The 17,933-nt window shown below is 37.7% G+C and overlaps 2 protein-coding genes across 2 annotated transcripts; one reads left to right on the top strand and one right to left on the bottom strand.

The window, feature by feature from the left end:
* Nucleotides 1-5,051: 5,051 nt before the first annotated feature.
* On the bottom strand, nucleotides 5,052-14,231 carry LOC124177722 (transportin-3). The gene is made up of 18 exons (XM_046560419.1): nucleotides 13,999-14,231; nucleotides 13,234-13,437; nucleotides 12,936-13,093; nucleotides 12,749-12,821; nucleotides 12,386-12,523; nucleotides 11,978-12,198; nucleotides 11,706-11,850; nucleotides 11,434-11,580; nucleotides 11,127-11,359; nucleotides 10,808-10,947; nucleotides 10,340-10,531; nucleotides 9,923-10,164; nucleotides 9,627-9,767; nucleotides 9,286-9,497; nucleotides 9,018-9,174; nucleotides 8,732-8,899; nucleotides 8,458-8,570; nucleotides 5,052-8,273 (listed from the first exon to the last, which is right to left on the bottom strand). The coding sequence occupies exons 1-18, from the start codon at nucleotides 14,113-14,115 to the stop codon at nucleotides 8,213-8,215; spliced, it is 2,862 nt and encodes a 953-aa protein (XP_046416375.1). The 5' UTR covers nucleotides 14,116-14,231; the 3' UTR covers nucleotides 5,052-8,212.
* Nucleotides 14,232-14,576: 345 nt separating this feature from the next.
* Nucleotides 14,577-17,080, top strand: LOC124178334 (serine/threonine-protein kinase 33-like). Its single transcript, XM_046561574.1, has 8 exons — nucleotides 14,577-14,868; nucleotides 14,948-15,052; nucleotides 15,164-15,299; nucleotides 15,640-15,810; nucleotides 15,999-16,157; nucleotides 16,312-16,418; nucleotides 16,519-16,593; nucleotides 16,733-17,080. Exons 1-8 carry the CDS (start codon nucleotides 14,665-14,667, stop codon nucleotides 17,078-17,080), a joined length of 1,305 nt encoding a protein of 434 aa, XP_046417530.1. The 5' UTR covers nucleotides 14,577-14,664.
* Nucleotides 17,081-17,933: the final 853 nt, after the last annotated feature.

Raw genomic sequence — 17,933 nt, 5'->3', positions numbered from 1 at the left:
TCTATTTCGTATCGGCATACATATACGTAGGTATACCTTACACATGTGTAAACTCGCAAGTACCAATGCATTGTGCGGAACGTTGAAACTAATCTGCATGAGGGCGTTGAACGATTATAATGTTTTTCCTTGGAAGTTCGTTGTCAATGAGTCATTGGTTTTACCGGCGTACAAATGGTGCACGTAGGTACATACATAAGTACCCGTCTGCATCGACGTAAAACCGTATACGTATCGTTGGGTATGTCGGATGAGGGAGTTAAAGGAACCGACCGCGTATAATACGTGCGTGCGTAGATTCTACGGAACGGAAACCGTTCGAATTCCAAGCATAGAAAATCAGTTTGTTTTGGAGCATGTTGTCTTGCCCCCCACGGTTGTGAAAGTAACTCGATCGGGTAATCAGCATCCATGTACAGGACTCGATATCACTCAACGGTGTTGAAACCGTGCATATAAATATCTGATTTGAATGCAATTTTGGAAATTTGCCGCGTATAAATTGTAGGCATTACGCGTCAACGTCGCACCAAAATCGATTGCAACAAGGCGCGGTTCATTCCGAATAACACCTCCCTCCCTCCCTCCTCCTCCTGCTTCTTCACCTCCTCCGGTTACGCCTCGGTTACCGTACACGCGTATAGGTGGTATAGCTATACTATAATGTGCCACTTGAATGCGTATGAATAATTCCGATCTGGCGGTCAGAAAAAAAAAAAAAACGGGTAGAACGGAAGGAAGGTGAGACCACGCAGGCTTACCCTTTTCAGATGGGCTGGATTAATAAAAAAGGAAAGTGTAGGCTGGCCGCAGTCGCCCGACGCGTTCCTCGAACTTCTCGGTAGCGATGTTATTGAACATATAAGTGGAAATGACGCATTAGTTTCTCCTCGGGAAAGGTATATTGGGGTTGAGATACGATGCTCAGACTAACATGCCTCCGATACTAAATGTACATCATCATGCATTTATAGACCCCGGTTCGAACAAAGAATATTCATCTAAGGTTTCAAGTACGTTATATACACCGAGAATGATATAATTTGCTAAAGATTGCACGTGCTTTAAATGCACAAAGGAAGTTTGATATGGGATAACTTTACCTAGCCTGACATGTGTACAGCTCAAATAATAAGTCATCGTATCAAACGAATAGCGAGTTGCTATTGGAAATTAGGAAAATGGTATAGGAGTAGGGTAAGAAAATTTAATGAAAGAAGAAAGGATGCATCGTAAGAATCTTTCGAAGAGATAAATAATCCGCGCTTATGCCGCGCTTCTGCAGATATTCATCAGTGCCGTAAACATCTACGAAAATGATAGACACCAGGGTTGCGAAAATATTATTCGAAAAATAATGCATTATTCATTACTAAAATATTGGGTAATGCATCGAAACTAGGATTTGTAACTACTTGAATAATTGACCAGGAATGATAACACAATTGGTAATTACCAGAGTATTGATTAATTGTTCGAATTGAATTAACCATTGCTAGAGTAATGAGTAATTGATTTAAATAACATTAATCATTACCAAAGTAACGAGTAATGGATTCGGATTGCATTAATCATCACCAAAGGTAATGAGTAATGGATTGAAATTGCAATAATTATTACGAAACTAATAGGCTATTATTATTGCAACAATGCATTTATGGATTCTCATTGCAATAATTATGACTGCAGTCATGGGTGTGGGTAAATGGTGGAGATGTAATTTTTGTATCATTTTTCAAGATAATTTACTAAGTACATTATTACCGCAAATGCATTTTATTTTACTCTGTTTTTTTTTTTTTTACCATAAATTTCCAAACGAAATCGCCTTTTGTGGCCACACGGCGAAAGTGCCTGTTATTTTATTTGAAAAATTATATGTGGTTTGCTAATGAACCGATTGGATTTATTTATACGTACAATGTATAAAATATCATGGCTTAGTTGAGTGTATTGACGGATTAAGAAAAATGAAACTTTCAAAAGACAACATCAATGATTAAATGTAGTTCATTTTTTTCTGCCTATTATTAGGCAATGCACTATATTTCCTTCAAAAACAATTATATAAGTCTGGGGAGGTTAGAGTAACGACTGAAAAGAATCCCGAATAAATCGTACTGAGTACTTGTAGTTGAATCATTTTCAAATAATCGCTATATTAATAATTATAATTCATAAATTATTTAAATTATACCACATTTTATCACTATTTCAACTATCAAAATAATGCATAATGAGGAGAAATTGAATTATTCATTGATTGTGTGATGAATGATGCAGCGTCCCAATATAAATTGTCAAGAAAATGCACAATGAAAAAGGAACGCATTAATCATTGAAAAATTAACGGGTAATGAAATGGATAATGCATGAATAAAACAATGCAATTTTCACAACCCTGCTTGACACCCGGATGTGGTGATAGTCTCTTGAGTCTCTTTCCATATTGGCATGTCCCTCCAGGTACGTCTCCTTCCAAGCCGAGGCGTTTTAAAAACTTAACTCACAACAGACTCACAATCAGTCTTGTTGTTAGTCGTTGTATGTTTGAGATGTAGCCGTTAACAGTAAAGCAGAAAGTCAAGTAGTGATTCGCAGGTACGAAGCAGAGGTATATGGTACAGTAGGGTGCTTCATTTTTTAACTTTTTTTTTTTTAATTGCCAGTCGAACAATTTTCGACCAATACTGGATAAATATTGACGTAGAATCTAGACAAGGTAGGAAAATATTTAGAGGTCGCTACCAATTATTGTAATATTTTCTATTTATATTATTTACGCGTACACCTTACGAACTTATATCGTGTTTATTAGTTTTTTTTCCCTCTATATCACGGTCTAATTAGTCAACAGCAAACTGCGCCTAACAATTTCGCAGTTGGCTGTTCTCGCCTTTTATCCGCAAGATTAATCGTCACGGAGAAATTTGGATAACAGTTTTTGTTATCGAAATAGGAGTATCGCATCATCTTAATGTTCCTATTTCTATTTCAGTACTGATTTTTATGAACAATGATTAATCGGACCACGATACGAAAAAAATAATCAACATATATATATACAAGTCCGTAAAGTGTACGCATAAAAATAAATAAAAAATATTCCAATAATCGGTAGCGACCTCTAAATATTTTCCCACCTCCTCCAGGTTTTGCAGCAGTTTTTTTTCAGCAATTGTTACCAATTTTTCGAGTATCACCTTAAAAATAAAAAAAGTTTAAAAATCAACCACCCAAATGGTACAGGCATGCGCATAGACGTGAAGACGTGTAAATCGAAACCCGAAAGAATTGTAGCCGCACATGAACCGCGTGAACATACAGCGTCGACACATTCCATCCATGTCGAAAGGTGATTCACGCCGATTGTGTCTGACTAATGCAGCCAGAGAGAGAGCACATATAATCGTGTGCGGTAGAAGGTTCCACGGTAGCTTATACAGCGCATATATGCGAGCATGCTTGCTACGTGTAGCATCGAAGCTGTTTACCGTGAGTCAGAGAGGAACGGACGTAGCGACAAAGAGCGGACTTTGTGCTTCGACCGTTCGTTCGATCTTCAATCCGCCCATATGCCTGTCAGTCCGTGCTTCGGACTAGCTTTTTGATTTTACCGGTAAAGCGAAATGATCGACGTTGAATCTTATGATTACAATTGAAATTAAAGACCACCTTAAACAAGATAATATAATCGCACAGCGCGTGTGCCTCGCTGCACAGCGTGTACGTGGATACGAAAATACACCGACCGAATGAGTGCAGAAATACTTTGACCTTTTCACGAACGAAATATTTTTTCACTTTTTTTCCACTCCGAGTTGCATGTCTGCAGACATAGTGGAGAAAAGAGAAAAATATTTACTTGTTAGACGTTTCAAAACATTTACCGCCTACAATTCTGTACTGGCAAAATGACAACGAGAATTATTATCCGCGTCGAGAGCGGACAGACTCTTTGAACACAAAGAACAATGCGGTTTGTAAGTATTAAACCGAATAAATTCAGCTCTCTCAGGAGTTGTTTTCTAATTAAGGAGGTGCCCTGGTCGATTTCAACGCTGTCGTACGTATATCCAAATATCGAAGTCCACGCGAAAAACGTCTTAAACAGCCCCATTCTATACACAGTTATGAACGAAAATACTCCAACACGTATTCATTTAACGCAGAACAAAGAAATGGCTCGTATTTTACGAAATCGCGATAATAAATTCGCGAATATAGTCTTGAGTGAAAGTAGATGTAGGCAGACAGGAATATTATCTTCGTACGAATTTGTCCTGCGGTCACCTCTGATTTTGTGGGCAACGCACTTTCCATACATAGAGAACATTTGACCTCAGGCTGATTGTGAGTAATAAACGCGGCGCGTTGTTATCGTTGATATAATTACACGAGTCTTTTGTTTGTAAACGTATAAGCTATACAAACGTGATATTTAGTATTAAGCGCAGCGTGTGATCATGCGGTGGCCACGTATATAGCCTATTAGCGCTGTCTTGCGTGAGTTCAAGGCGCAAGTAACTTGGATACCAGTTGAACGAGGTTGGTTACAATGACACAAGTCTGTTTAACTGCTCGTGACAGTTATACGCAACTAGCGTATATATGAGTCTCGTTTATAACTGGAATATAATTCAATTTGTTAAATGAAAAATGTTGCCAAGGCCCGTTACTCAATTATAAAATTGAGTGGAAAAAAAAAAAAAAAAAAAAAAAATCACGCAATCCCTACCCATATTCCTCGAATTCTCGACCATTCTCCACCGTCTGGCGCGATTATCAAAAATTCATGTAAATAGCATTCAGAGAACAAATTGAAAGCTTTGCGCACGCGTAAGTGCATGAATTTCATCTCATTCATATGTATATATTATACATACTGATGTAGGTGTACGTATGCGATCATGCCGAGATGAAAATAACACAAATGATGAGCAAGAATTATTTGATTTTCTTTTTGTTCCTTTTTCTTCTTTATTATTAGGTGAAATTCAAGATGTTAGTTAAAAAATATCACTTTATTTGAACTTTGTTGATAATCTCTTTTTCTTTCTTTCCTTCTTTTTTTTGTTGTTACAAAACAAAATGACAAAATACTATTAGCAGCAGCTCGCAGCATGGCTGCCAAGGCGTGATCCGTCGAGACCAATGCTTTCAGCGTAAATTAATTTAATGACAATAATCTTACAATTGCAACAAATTTTTCTTTCCAAGCCGTTATTATACCCACGAGTTTCAAGTGCTTATATTTTTGTTCAGAGGTCAAATTTCGTGTAGAGACGCTCAGAGGTTTGGAAGCAATTATATGTGCAACGACGAGTGACATTAGTTTCATCAATTTGTGGATAATTACAAACATGGTCCTACCTGTACTTTCCAAATTTCTGTGGTTTAATTGCTTTAACAGTAAGAACTATGAACAGTATCATTTTTTGCGTACGCTCAACTCCTTCAAGTAAGCCATTCAGATATTACAAAGAAAAATATAAAAGCTCATCAAACGTCTTTTCACTTCCTCGGCAGACCAAAGCAAAAAACAAATGTCATAAGTAGGTGGGAAGAAAGATTGCATGGGCTTTCATAGTTATGATAAAATCCACGAAATGATTGAATGGCCGAAACTGAGAATTGTAATTGTATGCCATTGTGAAAGTAGGTGCGACGATAGGTAGGATTGTGGAAGTTAGATAATCTTTGGTGTCAAGCACTCTTCGTCGCGGGACAGAGTTACGAGTTGCGAAAAAATAATAATAATTATATGAAAACATGGAGAAAAAAAAAAAGGTAAACGAAAAATGACAATGTGTGACTATATAGTCGTATAACGATAGACGTTTCGTTAAATTTTGTAAAATTGATCACATAGTCAATTATCAAATGATTTTATGAATGTTAAAAACGGGCTCAAAATTTTACACAATTTTGTCAACAATATTAGTTACTAGAATAGATTTCTTAAAACTATCTAATAGTATACCTTAAATGTAATATACGTCTGTGACACGAGTCATGTTTCATAATCGCATCTCTAATATTCGCATCCAAACATTCACAAACACACATACTCTCTATTCTTTCGATTTCTACATCACATTTGCGCATAGAAAAAAAACCTCACGCGCACCTTCGTCTAATTTATCATAAATTACACATATGTATACGCAGTATTGATGCCACATTACCACAAACACAGTGGAGTTTGTATATCGTATAGATAGAATTGCAAAACCAAATGTCTATAGTTTCTGGAAGATATTCATTAATTACTATCAATTATATCACGGTGATTTTTGCCATAATAACTATGAATTTCCTTCAGGTCAGAGATGGCAATGTCGGTACATAAACATGTTTATATGTATAATCATATAGGTTTGTACGTCGAATCACATCATTACTACATAGATAGATGTAGTAAGTTGCAGGAGACGAAAAATACTTTCGTTATAGATATGTTAAATATGATAAATTTCAAGGTGTAATTTGCCCTGTGTACTGCGTAAAAACAAAAATTTTGAAATCATGTACACAGTTCGACAAAATTTCTTGTATGGAAAGTCCGCATTCTGTGCGTGAGATGTTACTCCGTACCACTAGCATCAACAAAAATATTGCTACATCAAAATGCAAGAAAATAAAATGATGAGAAACAAAAGAAAAAAAATCCTTTGCGTTGGTTCAACATGACGAAAAACGAGCAAGAACTGCTATCAGAAACAGACAAAATTGAATATATCATTAACATTGAAGTGTGCGCGAAAGCGGGTTATTGGATGCTTTTAAAAACATGCAAAGTAATATTTGATGAAATTAAAATCAGAATGCGAAAATGAAAAGCCATATCTTGGTCGTATATGCTTGGTTATAGGCTTGATAAAATGGTAAAACGTGTTATTTACATAGATTCAACAAACCTGAGCTCGCGTAATAGAATTATTTCTAGATACTCTTACATTTGTACACAATATTTTCTCACGTACATAAATCTATATTCATTTCAATGGAAGATGACCTGGACATACACAATTTGGCGCCATTCATCAATAAAACGAAAAGGGAGAGATAAAAATCATCTCATCAATTCCAGGCCCTTTACTAATATATTTATAAATTTTCGATTCCCTTTGCGAGCTTAATGCACATTTTTATGTTATCAGCGTATTTTATAGTTTTACAACTATTACTGATTTCAATGAAGTAATGCCAGAAAAGCGGATGCGGCAGATAAATATCTTCCAGAACTCATGTTAGAAAACATATAATGTGTATTACCGATCAGATTTCAGAACGTCAATTTTCAAACGTGATTAAGAAAATGTGCCACGTGTTTGTGAGGAGATAATTCCGCTAGAAATGTAGTCACAGCTGTCTCAATGCCGATAAACAAAATTGATGTAGGTATTGTACGTATATTTAATTCTAGCCGTTTAGAAAAACGTTGATCGAAAATTGGCGGCTGTCTCTCAGAGTGACACTTATTTCGGATATACCCCTTAAAATTTGCCACGCATCAATTTAAAAATGCATTTGTATGGATTATTCAATTCACACATGTAGACACGAATCCTTACTTCTTGTTTTTGACTAGACGCATTATACCTAAACTGTAATAGGTAGCGTAAAAAATCCTCAGACTTTGAGGTTTTTAAGTCTAACTCATACCACCAGCAGTTACACACTGATAAGCATATTATAGTACATTACTATGTTATACCTTATTTATCAATATCTAACTACGGCCAATACTTGTTGATGAATCAATTATCGACAGTGTATGTATAGCCATGGTAATTTTCTTCAACATCCGATTTTGACTGTAAAATAAAAGTACCCACTGAAATACTTCCAAAGCCGTGAAATTCAGTTGTGACATAAGGTTTTCCAAACAAATGATGGCAGTATCCAGTAACTTGAAGTTTAACCTTTCTAGAACCACAAAAAAAAACTAATGTGTTTGCTTATAATGTATTTCTGTACCTATACAAATACTCTCTTTTTCAATTGGCGCGTGGTAAATTGGCATCTGACACTAAAAGATTTTTATTAGCTAGATATAACGCTGTCTTGTTGTTTCTCTGGTGTATTAATTGTCAATGTCAGTATCAAATCAGTTAATCCCGGACATTTAACAAGACGGAGAGTGTTTTACCAGACTTGCATTATCCACTGTATTGTGGAATTAACGTTCTTTCTCCATCTCTCCATATCAACGAAATAGCCGGGCAAAGTTTCGTAGAGCATGTGCAACCGCTTTTGGAGTGTCTGCCCTGTAACACAAATAAACTCCATTCAGAATTAATTTTTGTTGATTTGGCAGGTCATCGCTTCACATGCAAGATCCTGAACATAATAACATTTACATTCCTCTCAACAACACCCGAGAAAACGAATTTTCCCGATGAATTATAACCCAGCTAGTCACACACACACGCATGTATTTCGTAGCAATACCTCATTACTGCGTTGTGAAATTCCAAAAGCTGAGCAGGTGTTGTTGTTGGACTTCCACCAGCATTTTGAGTTGGCATTGCCTTTATTGCTTCCTCCAGCCACCTTGAAACCAACTAAACGAAGGAAATTGCGGTCAACAGATGGTCGCAACTTGTGAAGATATATTTGAACCAATCTCAAGACAGTCTTGATGAATTACTCATTACTAGGAAAGTTATTCCCAATGCTCTATTGGCACTTATCGGTGCTATTAATAAAAAAACCATGGACAAACCTCTCTGTCAACAAGGGCAAGCTCAATGATGACCTCGGCAACGTCGGACAGCATGTACGAGTGTAGAGAAAAGACAGAAGCATGGATAAGTCGAGCTACCAAAGTCTGTCCCTTTTCATTAACTATTCCTCGCACCAGTTGTTTCCGTATCTCAAAATCAGGTCGGTTCTGAGGATTATATTGTAGAATTAGTTACTATGTAATATATTAATCATAATATCTATCAAACGATTTATCATTTTCTCTCGCATATAAGTAAACTGGAGGCTCTGTTTTTATTACTTACCTCGTGATTCCTACCGCTATATAGTAAGTCGTAGAAAAACTTCATCACAGAAGCGTTGGCGTCCCTATGATCGAGACTGCAGGCTAACAGAGCACATTCAACTACATTTCCGAGAGCTGCAAGGTGTAGAAAAGCTACCGGAGCTCTCTGCAGAAACCTGTTGGAAAAAATTCAATGAGAGCGTTGGAAATTTGCTGTTATTATTCTTAGTATTCGCTATTTTATTTCGATGATAATCAAATATCTGGAGTTATTATCCGTGTGTTACCTAGCACACAGGCGAAACAAGTCGTCCACAGTGTCTGGATGATTTTTCAATCCATCAGGTCGCTGGAGGATTGCAAAGGCAGGACCAACAAAAGCTTCAAGCATACGCAGTAGCCCAGATACACAATCCGCATCAGTCGCATACTCGTCAACAAGAATTGAACCAAGGTAGAGGAAACAACTATGCTGATGACTACTGTACAGTTCTACGATCTGGAAAAATATTTTTCTTACTTGTTAGGCAATATAGGTATATGCAACGTCAACAGTCTTGAGCTCTTCTGAAATGTGACATTATTCTGAAGTCAAGATAAAGTTTTCATCTTCCTTGCAATAACATACCTGTTTGACAAGAGGCTCTAGAAGGTGAGACGAATGCCTGCCAACACATCTTACAGCAAATCTGAGGCAACGGCAGCACCTTTCCATCAGTCTGGCATCTTGCTGATACGTATGACAGGCGTTTGATAGTACAGGCCACATCTATGAAGTGTAAAATGAATAACAATTTGTACCTAATGCCATTCTTAGCTGCAATCAAGGTGTTGTATTTTGCCAAGGATATTCAGTTTTCTTTCTTGTTTCCTGACTGATGTATACGGTACTCGTAAATTAACTTGTAAGTAAAGATTCAATACCTCGGTGATGACACTTTGACAGGGATGAGGTTCGGCTGGGTTATCGATGCGAGGATTCGTATGCCTAAAGATAGCTGCTAATCTATCCAACCATACAACTGGGTCTGCTTTTGTTCCTCTCTCAATAGGAATTCCCCGCGATTCTATGAGATGACACAATGGTCGAGCCTGAATCCAACACAGCTCTTTCATTGCCGGGCCAATTTCATCGCGTGGTAATGTTGCCAGGATCATAGAAACACCTGTCGGCAATGAAGTCAGATCGTGTAACTTCTATTTGTTGTTCTCCAGTTACAATTTCTTGACTTTTTTCATTTCACAGATTTACAAGAACACTACAGTACCAAAATGTTCTTCGAAAAATATTAGACTACTGATTAATAAGTGAAAAAATTTGTCCAAAGCAAAATATCATACCTTTTAGCAACCCAATTGCAGCATCGTTAGTGATCGCAAAACTGTCTAGAGATCGTGCAATCTGTAGAAGCCCTGGAAAATGTCCAGCCATGTGCTTAGGACAAGCGGCACAAATGCTTTGCAATGCCCCAGAGGCAGCACCTCCCAAACCTCTTTGGCTAAGGCATGCCAAAAGGAAGTTCAACACCGGCTCTAATATCAACAAGTATTCAGAATAAATTTTTTTCATTTTGAACAAAAAAGGGGATATTTTTATGAATAGCTGGTCTCTCCTCGTTCTTCTTACTCCGAAAGCCATCAACAGTGAAATCGGTAAGCGCAATTATATAGAAAGGCGATACATTCGCAACTTCAACTAAACGGGAGAAATTTCGGACAACTGTACGAAAATGGTACGAGGGTTCAATCGGATTTCACTGTTCACGAGCACGAGGTGTTGAGATACAGCAACGAGATGGTTATTATTACCCAAGGACTGGGGGTGCCTCTCTATCCACTCACAAAGTTCTCCTAATAACAAAATACTAGTGTGTCGTACAGCTATGTGCGTATTTTCAGGTAGATTCAAAATTGCCTCAACCACTTTTGGCACAACGTCATTTTCTTCTCTGTGAAAATAATGATAGAAATAATTATTTTCCATGAATCAAAACTTACAGCATTAAACGTAATCATGCTCAGTTGTAGATGTAGTACACAATATTATGATGCCAATCCACACCAAGATTTCAGTATCACGCGCGTTCTTATTTCTCCCATTTATATAATATTGACTCAAGGGACTTACGGTATAATATTCTTGGCAACAGCTTGCATTACAAAAAGTGCTGCCTCACTCGAGTCCCAAGTTGGAGTTTGCTGTTGGCCCTGCGGCCCGACAGCACCTGTTAAAGCCGTGAACATTTGACGAAAACAGTGACAGCTGCCCACAACAAATACTACATCCTTGATCAGTTCAGACACACGGCCTCGGAAATCGGCAAAGTCCTCACCGCCACCGCCTTCCTCGACAAGGCCCAACTGATGAAATTTTTTCGTTATTCACAACAGTCACGAAGAAATTTTGCGGTTCATGCACAAAAAGCGTTACTCACGTGGTCCGGTTCCATTTGGCAATGCCTGCATAATGCTCCAACAAGTCGTTCAAAGTGGGGTCTAAAAGTGGTGTTAAGATCATCACTATTTCGTTGATAAAGATCTTCTGACAGTCTGTACCACAAGTTGAAAGTGATCTCTGCGACCTAGAAGAGATGAGCGTTTAGCTGAAACGTTATTCATCCGGCATATGCTTTGAGACATTTCATTAAGTGGTAGAAACAGGTAAGAAACTTAGAAATGTCCGTAGTCGACCCTTTTATTATGTTACCTCGTAGTCGTGATGCCCCACACAGGTGAGCACAAGATCGAGTATCTTCACTGAATAATGTTGCTTGCCTCCTAGGCAACCGCTAACCATTGTGTCTAGAAAAGACTCAGCAAGTTCCGTGAAGATACGACAGTAATTCATGGATCTGTTGAAAATAGAGTATGCATAAAACTATCAGTAAATGACCAGTTCATTATGGTCGATAAATTGAAGGAGAAATGGTACGTATAGGTATCTCTTAAAAAAGAAATAGACAATAGAATTCGAAGTACTTCTCCATATCTTCATGGGCAACGGATAAGTGATAAGGCTGCTCAAGATTCATCACGCTAGTGAAGACACACAGTTGAAGCTGCTGCAGTTGCATTTCTATTTCACCGTTACTTTGGCTATGATTCAAGCAACCTGCGTCTTTCAATGACTGCAGTAAAACACAGACGCAATCTGTGGCTACTTCATGTAGCTGTGATCCTGTCATGTGGTTACCGAGTACCTGCACGAATGATCAAGCAAAATTTACAACAAACGAAAAGCTTTAAAATTCAACTAAACTTTTTATTCTACCTTCTGTTTGTGTCACCAAATGAGAAATAATATAAGCATTCCAAGTGTAATTTGATATGTTGTTAATATAAAAATGAACTTTGCACACCTTTCAGTGACCACACAGTTTAGCTTACCTGGAAAGCGTATGCCACAACATCGCTGCTTCCGACAGCTTGAAGGGATATCGCATGAACTGCTACCCAGCTGGTAAAGCATCGAAGGATCCTGACCTGAATTTGTGCATTGTCACCACCGTTTTCTAAGCAAACTTTCTGCCAAGAAAAATATCAATTCATTAAATGTCCCACTACCAGAAGTGACTTTAGTTTCATAATTACAATGAATTGTTTCGAAATACAAGAAACAGATCTCAAATTCACAATCTCAAGCGCAATTTTTTGAAGTTGTGCTAGCCAAAGTTGGGCATTGCTTGACTACCAAATGTTGGATCTATAAATAAACAACCGTAAAATAACAAAGAATAAGAAAATACTCACCAAGAACTCTGTAACCGTATCGGCACTAGCATTAAGGTCCATGATGATATGCTGACGCCGGTTAGCGCCTAATCTAAAGTTTGAAACAATGTATTCAATTACTTAGGGTTATCTCAACACCCACTTTTCAAGGTAGTTTGGAAAATACATACAATGTAATTTATTGTATTAAATATTAGCAACTCACTTGAGAGATCTGGAGTTGACTTCTTCTGGTAAAACTGTCATGACTTCTAAGAGTGGCCATAAGCTAGCTGTGGCTCCGCCAAACCTGTTGATTAGATCAACGACTGGCTTTTGCCATGAGCACATTTGCAGAGTGAGATCTGCAAGTGCTAAGCACAGCTAGAAGTAAAGAAAGTTTTAAAATACCGAGACAGCCAAGGAAAAAAATTCAAATTTCCAATTAAAAATAATTGGATATTATTTAAGGCAAAATATTTAAAATTTCATGTTCCTGTGTCAATTGTATAACTGATGCGCACCTGTGTAACGATGACGTTGCTGGTGTGCTCGTTTATTTGGGATATGTGATCCATCAAAGAGTCTCTCAATGAATTGTGAGCCTCTGCAGGCAGTTCGTGAAATGACAATTGTATCTTTGTACGCATGGTCTGCGCAGCAAAGTAACAAGATTCTACATCTCGTTTTTGCTGTAACATTTCGTCTGCTACTTTCCATGCGAACACCTGTAGAAACAAGATATCAAGTTTTCCCACATGCTTCTTAGCTACAGATATGAAATGGAAGGATATAATTTTTTTTCAAAGCCCTAATTCCCAACACTCTCAAATTTTCAAATTTAATTTTTTGTCGCAATAAACTGCATATTTTGACAGAAATTAAAAAAAAAAAATAACTTTAAATCCACTTATCGGTTAATAAAGAAATTGCATATAAATTTCCTCTCGTTTTCCAAACATCAGACCAAGATCTAGGCATTTTGTTAGTATGACGAAGTTTGACATACAATTTAAACTTTAACATAATTATCAGCTTCTTCCAAATCAAGTATTAATTTTGTCTCTTTGTTTTTGTAAGGAGGGCATGTGCCAGGATCAAAAAAGTGGTCGACGTCCGAGAAAATTACAGGTTATGACGTGTGATGGTGCACGCGACTTTCTGACGTTCCGAATCGAAAATTGGGACTGTAGTGAGATTAGATATAATATGAGGGCCGAGGAGTCCTTCCGGAACGAAAAAATGCTCGTTAGGTATAAGATTTTCAATAAACTGAGGTTAATACTCACGGAACTCTGTAGCTCCCCCAGCCATACCGAGGCCTTTTCCTTCTCGGCTGAGTTTGGGTTGTTGTAAAGGGAATACACAGCCTGATAGACAGTTTCCAAGGAAGGCGATGAATCCATACTTTAAAAAATAGTTCTCCCTTAAATAATCTCCATACATAAGAAAATCTCTGTCACAACAAATTCACAGGCGTTGTTGGACGACGATATCGGTCATGATCCGCGGCCTGTCCTGACTTCACTTCTTGTTTTTCGAAGAGTCTGCTGCAACGGTGCCGGTACATGCTGCACCACGCAACAACCTTCAGAGCCAGTGAACTTTTCTATTTCAATTTACAGATGGGGCTAATTACCAGTCGGTTGGAAAAATTTCTCTCTCACCGACCAAGCGCGCGGTAAATTTAAATTCATCTTACGCCAAGTATGGTAGAAAGATTGAACACTATAATCACTGTTGTCAAATTATCCACAGCATAACTCCTTATTAATAACGATACAAGGTTCATATAAATGCTTAGAAATGATCACGCATATTGACGTGTTGAGCCGACCGAAACGTTTAATCATCGGATGAGGGCAGTAATTTTTTATTTATTAATTTAGCGAAGGCTGTCACATTTTCAGTTTTGACATGACAGGCACAGGTTACGGGGTAAAAAGATCAAACTTATGTTTCAAAAACATTCATCGACGCACTCGACTAAATTGAAAGAGCGAGATTTGATCCATAAAAGAATTACGGACCTCGCTGAATTGCAGAGAATCTACGAGTTTGGTGAGATTTTAGGGAAAGGAAGCTTCGGTACTGTCGTTAAAGCGAGTCACAAAGGGTCGGGGCTCAATTGGGCAGTTAAAATTATCAATAAGTCTCAAGTACGTTTAAATATTTATTACATAATACGGATCATCGTTGCGTCAAGTTTCATGCAGAGCACTAAGTTATTTTCATTAGGCTGGTGCCTCCAGAATAATGCTCGTCGAACGGGAAATCCATATTCTCAAGTTGGTCGATCATCCGAACATAATCCTCCTCGACCGCGTTTTTGAATCGCCGAAGGTGAGAATAATTTTATAATTTACGTTACAATCGGTTCAGTGATATTTACACAGTTTTACTAACATTTTCACTAGATATTATATAGTAATGAATGTGTTTTTTTGTTTATAGACAATTTATTTAATATTTGAGCTTTGCACGGGGTCGTTAGCAAAAACTTTCAAAGTGAAGAAACGCTTCGAAGAAAAGGAAACATTGACTGTTATTCGTAGCTTGGCTGGTGCCCTTTCCTACCTACACAAAAACGGTCAGTGAAATTACTGCAAGATAGGCTCATCGATATTTCACCCTTTATAACAGTATTATCCTTTAAAGCACTTATAATTGTAAACCGTGCTGTCAACGTGAATTTAAACCATTATTCCTATAAATTCCTGGAACACTCAAATAGCTTTCAGTTCCAATTCTTGAATGCTTCCATTTCAACGCTAGAGTCGATTCGAAACTAATTAACTAAGTATTCAAATATGGCAATTGATCACCACAGAGAAACATGCCTGTAGTCATAGGTAAATGATACATTAATTCGTTGAGGATCGATTACATTTTTTATCGTACTCTTATATTTTGAAAACATATCTGTACAGACATCGTTCACCGTGATCTGAAGTTGGAAAATATTCTGATCGCTGCGAACCCGCAAAATCCGGACGACGATTTACATATAAAAGTAACGGACTTTGGGCTTAGTGCGGTGCGGGGCGGTACGGGATACGAAACCATGCTGCATGATTGTTGCGGCACGCTTACTTACATGGGTAAATAAATTCTACCGAAAATATTATTAGACTTAGATATAAGTCTTATATAATATTATATAATATTACTCATTCACTTATAATTACAATCGGTTCCAATATAAGATATTTGAATACAATATAGGTGTTTAAATTTATTTAATTTAGTTTAAAACCGGATTTTTATCACCAACGTCTTCTTCGCACAGCGCCAGAAATGATCTCCACTAAATCTTATAGCCAGCAGTGTGACGTTTGGTCCATGGGAATTATAATGTACGTCCTGCTCGTTGGGAAGTTTCCATTTTATTCTACGAACGATCAGCACCTCCATATGCTCGTTAAAACACAAGAGCTTGATCTTTCCGGTGCGTAGATATAATTCACGTACCGTGTACGGTACCTTTCAAACGAATTAAAGACTCTCGTGTTATATTTAGGTCGAACAATATAACACTAAAGTATAAAAAAATAATAATAAATTACACTGAAATTTATATTTCCATTAATTTTCGGCTGAAGGTTTATCTTGCTCAGAAGGAGCAAAGCATTTGTTAAGCAAAATGCTTCAGAAAAATCCGGCGTTTCGCATGACCGCAGCTGAGGTTGAAAATCACCCTTGGATAGCCGTAAGCATCAACCAACCGATACGCAAACGTTTAATTTAACGTTACGAGTCAATCGTGATATAATTCTTCCTGAAAAAAATTTCCTTCACTTGTCCTGCAGGGTACTCACTCGATACTCGAAGCTCACTCTTCGAACGTCCTTGACATGATGAGAATGTGGAGGACGGAAATGATGGTAAGGTAATTTCTTGAGATGACCTGCATATACTATACTTTATAAAAAATAATCCTGACTAGATGAAATTAAATCTTTTCATCCAACACCAAATTTCATCGCAGCAGAAACTTGCACCGCAATTAAGAATTGTTTACAGGAAACGCCAGATCGGGAAAATTCAAACAATACAGAACAGATTTCGCGAGCGGACAATTCTGTGGGGTTGATTGCTGCCGGAGTGCAGGATGAGCTTACTCGCGTAGCTGCGGGGCGAAAGTCCTCGAGAATAACTCTTAGCAGTGAGAAATCTGCGAAGGACTCGCTCTACAGCAAGTACAAATTTTGGGAATCCGCGAAACCATCGACGGCTGCCAACTCCAACTTGGGAAGAGTTTCGGAAACCGAAATATCCGCTGGACAGACGGTCCAAGACTCCGGTCCCACCACCACCTCCGACGTCCGTAAGGACGCCGTCGGTCAAACTGTATCGTATGTATATTGGTGACCTGATTGACATCTGACTTTGTGTATGTACATATAATCCCGTTAATCGCGTATAAGTGGTATAGGAAAACTGCGAGAAATTCGTCGATAGAGTCCGCCGGGGTCGTTGAAAAGAAGCTCGTGAACTCTGAGCGCCGTCGCCTGTCTTCTCGTTTGCCAGACTTTAGTCACGTTCAAGCTAAAGTTGATTCCAATTTGGTTCATCTACGGAAGGATGCTCAGCGAAAACGGGTGTATCGGACGACTTACCAAGCCGCTGTACCTCAACAATCGTCTATGAGAAAATGAAGAATTTCAAACATTGCACGTATAGATATGTGAAATAACAATTTGTGCGACCACAGACAGGTCCATTGCATGCTTAACGTGATAAACTGTGAGGTTGTCATATTTTATTCTTTAATTGGGAGAACCAATTATTGATAGGGGAAATTTGAATTCGGAAAAATAAAATAACACAATTAACGTATGCATAATTATGGGTAGAAGGTATAATTATGTGTACATTATTTGACGAGCATAATTAAATCCGGTTAGAAGAGCATCAAAGAACACTGCACGTGTATCATAATATGTCTGTGATATTTCAAGCATGCAAATTTAGTTTATGCGGAAGTTTATAGGGATTAAGAACCAGCTATTGTAGTTTTATAAGTTATACACACAACTATATTATACGTATAATGCATTAATATCGATGATAATTGTCAATTAGATTTTGTGGTACAGAAGCGTTTTTAACAATAAAGGTACAATGAGTCGAGCCGATTGAAGAGAAAAGTTGAACTGCACTTTCTGCACCTTCAAACACTATAACTTTGTCATAGTCAATTAGGAAATGTGCAAAAATAGTC

The sequence above is a fragment of the Neodiprion fabricii genome, chromosome 3 (assembly GCF_021155785.1).
Source record: "Neodiprion fabricii isolate iyNeoFabr1 chromosome 3, iyNeoFabr1.1, whole genome shotgun sequence".
Lineage (NCBI taxonomy): Eukaryota > Metazoa > Arthropoda > Insecta > Hymenoptera > Diprionidae > Neodiprion > Neodiprion fabricii.
This window is presented reverse-complemented; position numbering and strand designations above follow the sequence as displayed.

Bases quoted from the DNA above. Each gene is read 5' to 3' on its own strand.
- LOC124177722 (XM_046560419.1), bottom strand. From the start codon at position 14,115: ATGGATTCATCGCCTTCCTTGGAAACTGTCTATCAGGCTGTGTATTCC. The intron at 12,524-12,748 runs GTGAGTATTTTC...TTTTCTTGGCAG, and splicing joins ATACGGTTACAGAGTTCTTG to AAAGTTTGCTTAGAAAACGG. The intron at 10,165-10,339 runs GTATGATATTTT...CATTGCCGACAG, and splicing joins TGCAATTGGGTTGCTAAAAG to GTGTTTCTATGATCCTGGCA.
- LOC124178334 (XM_046561574.1), top strand. From the start codon at position 14,665: ATGTTTCAAAAACATTCATCGACGCACTCGACTAAATTGAAAGAGCGA. The intron at 14,869-14,947 runs GTACGTTTAAAT...TATTTTCATTAG, and splicing joins AAATTATCAATAAGTCTCAA to GCTGGTGCCTCCAGAATAAT. The intron at 16,594-16,732 runs GTAAGGTAATTT...AATTGTTTACAG, and splicing joins TGTGGAGGACGGAAATGATG to GAAACGCCAGATCGGGAAAA.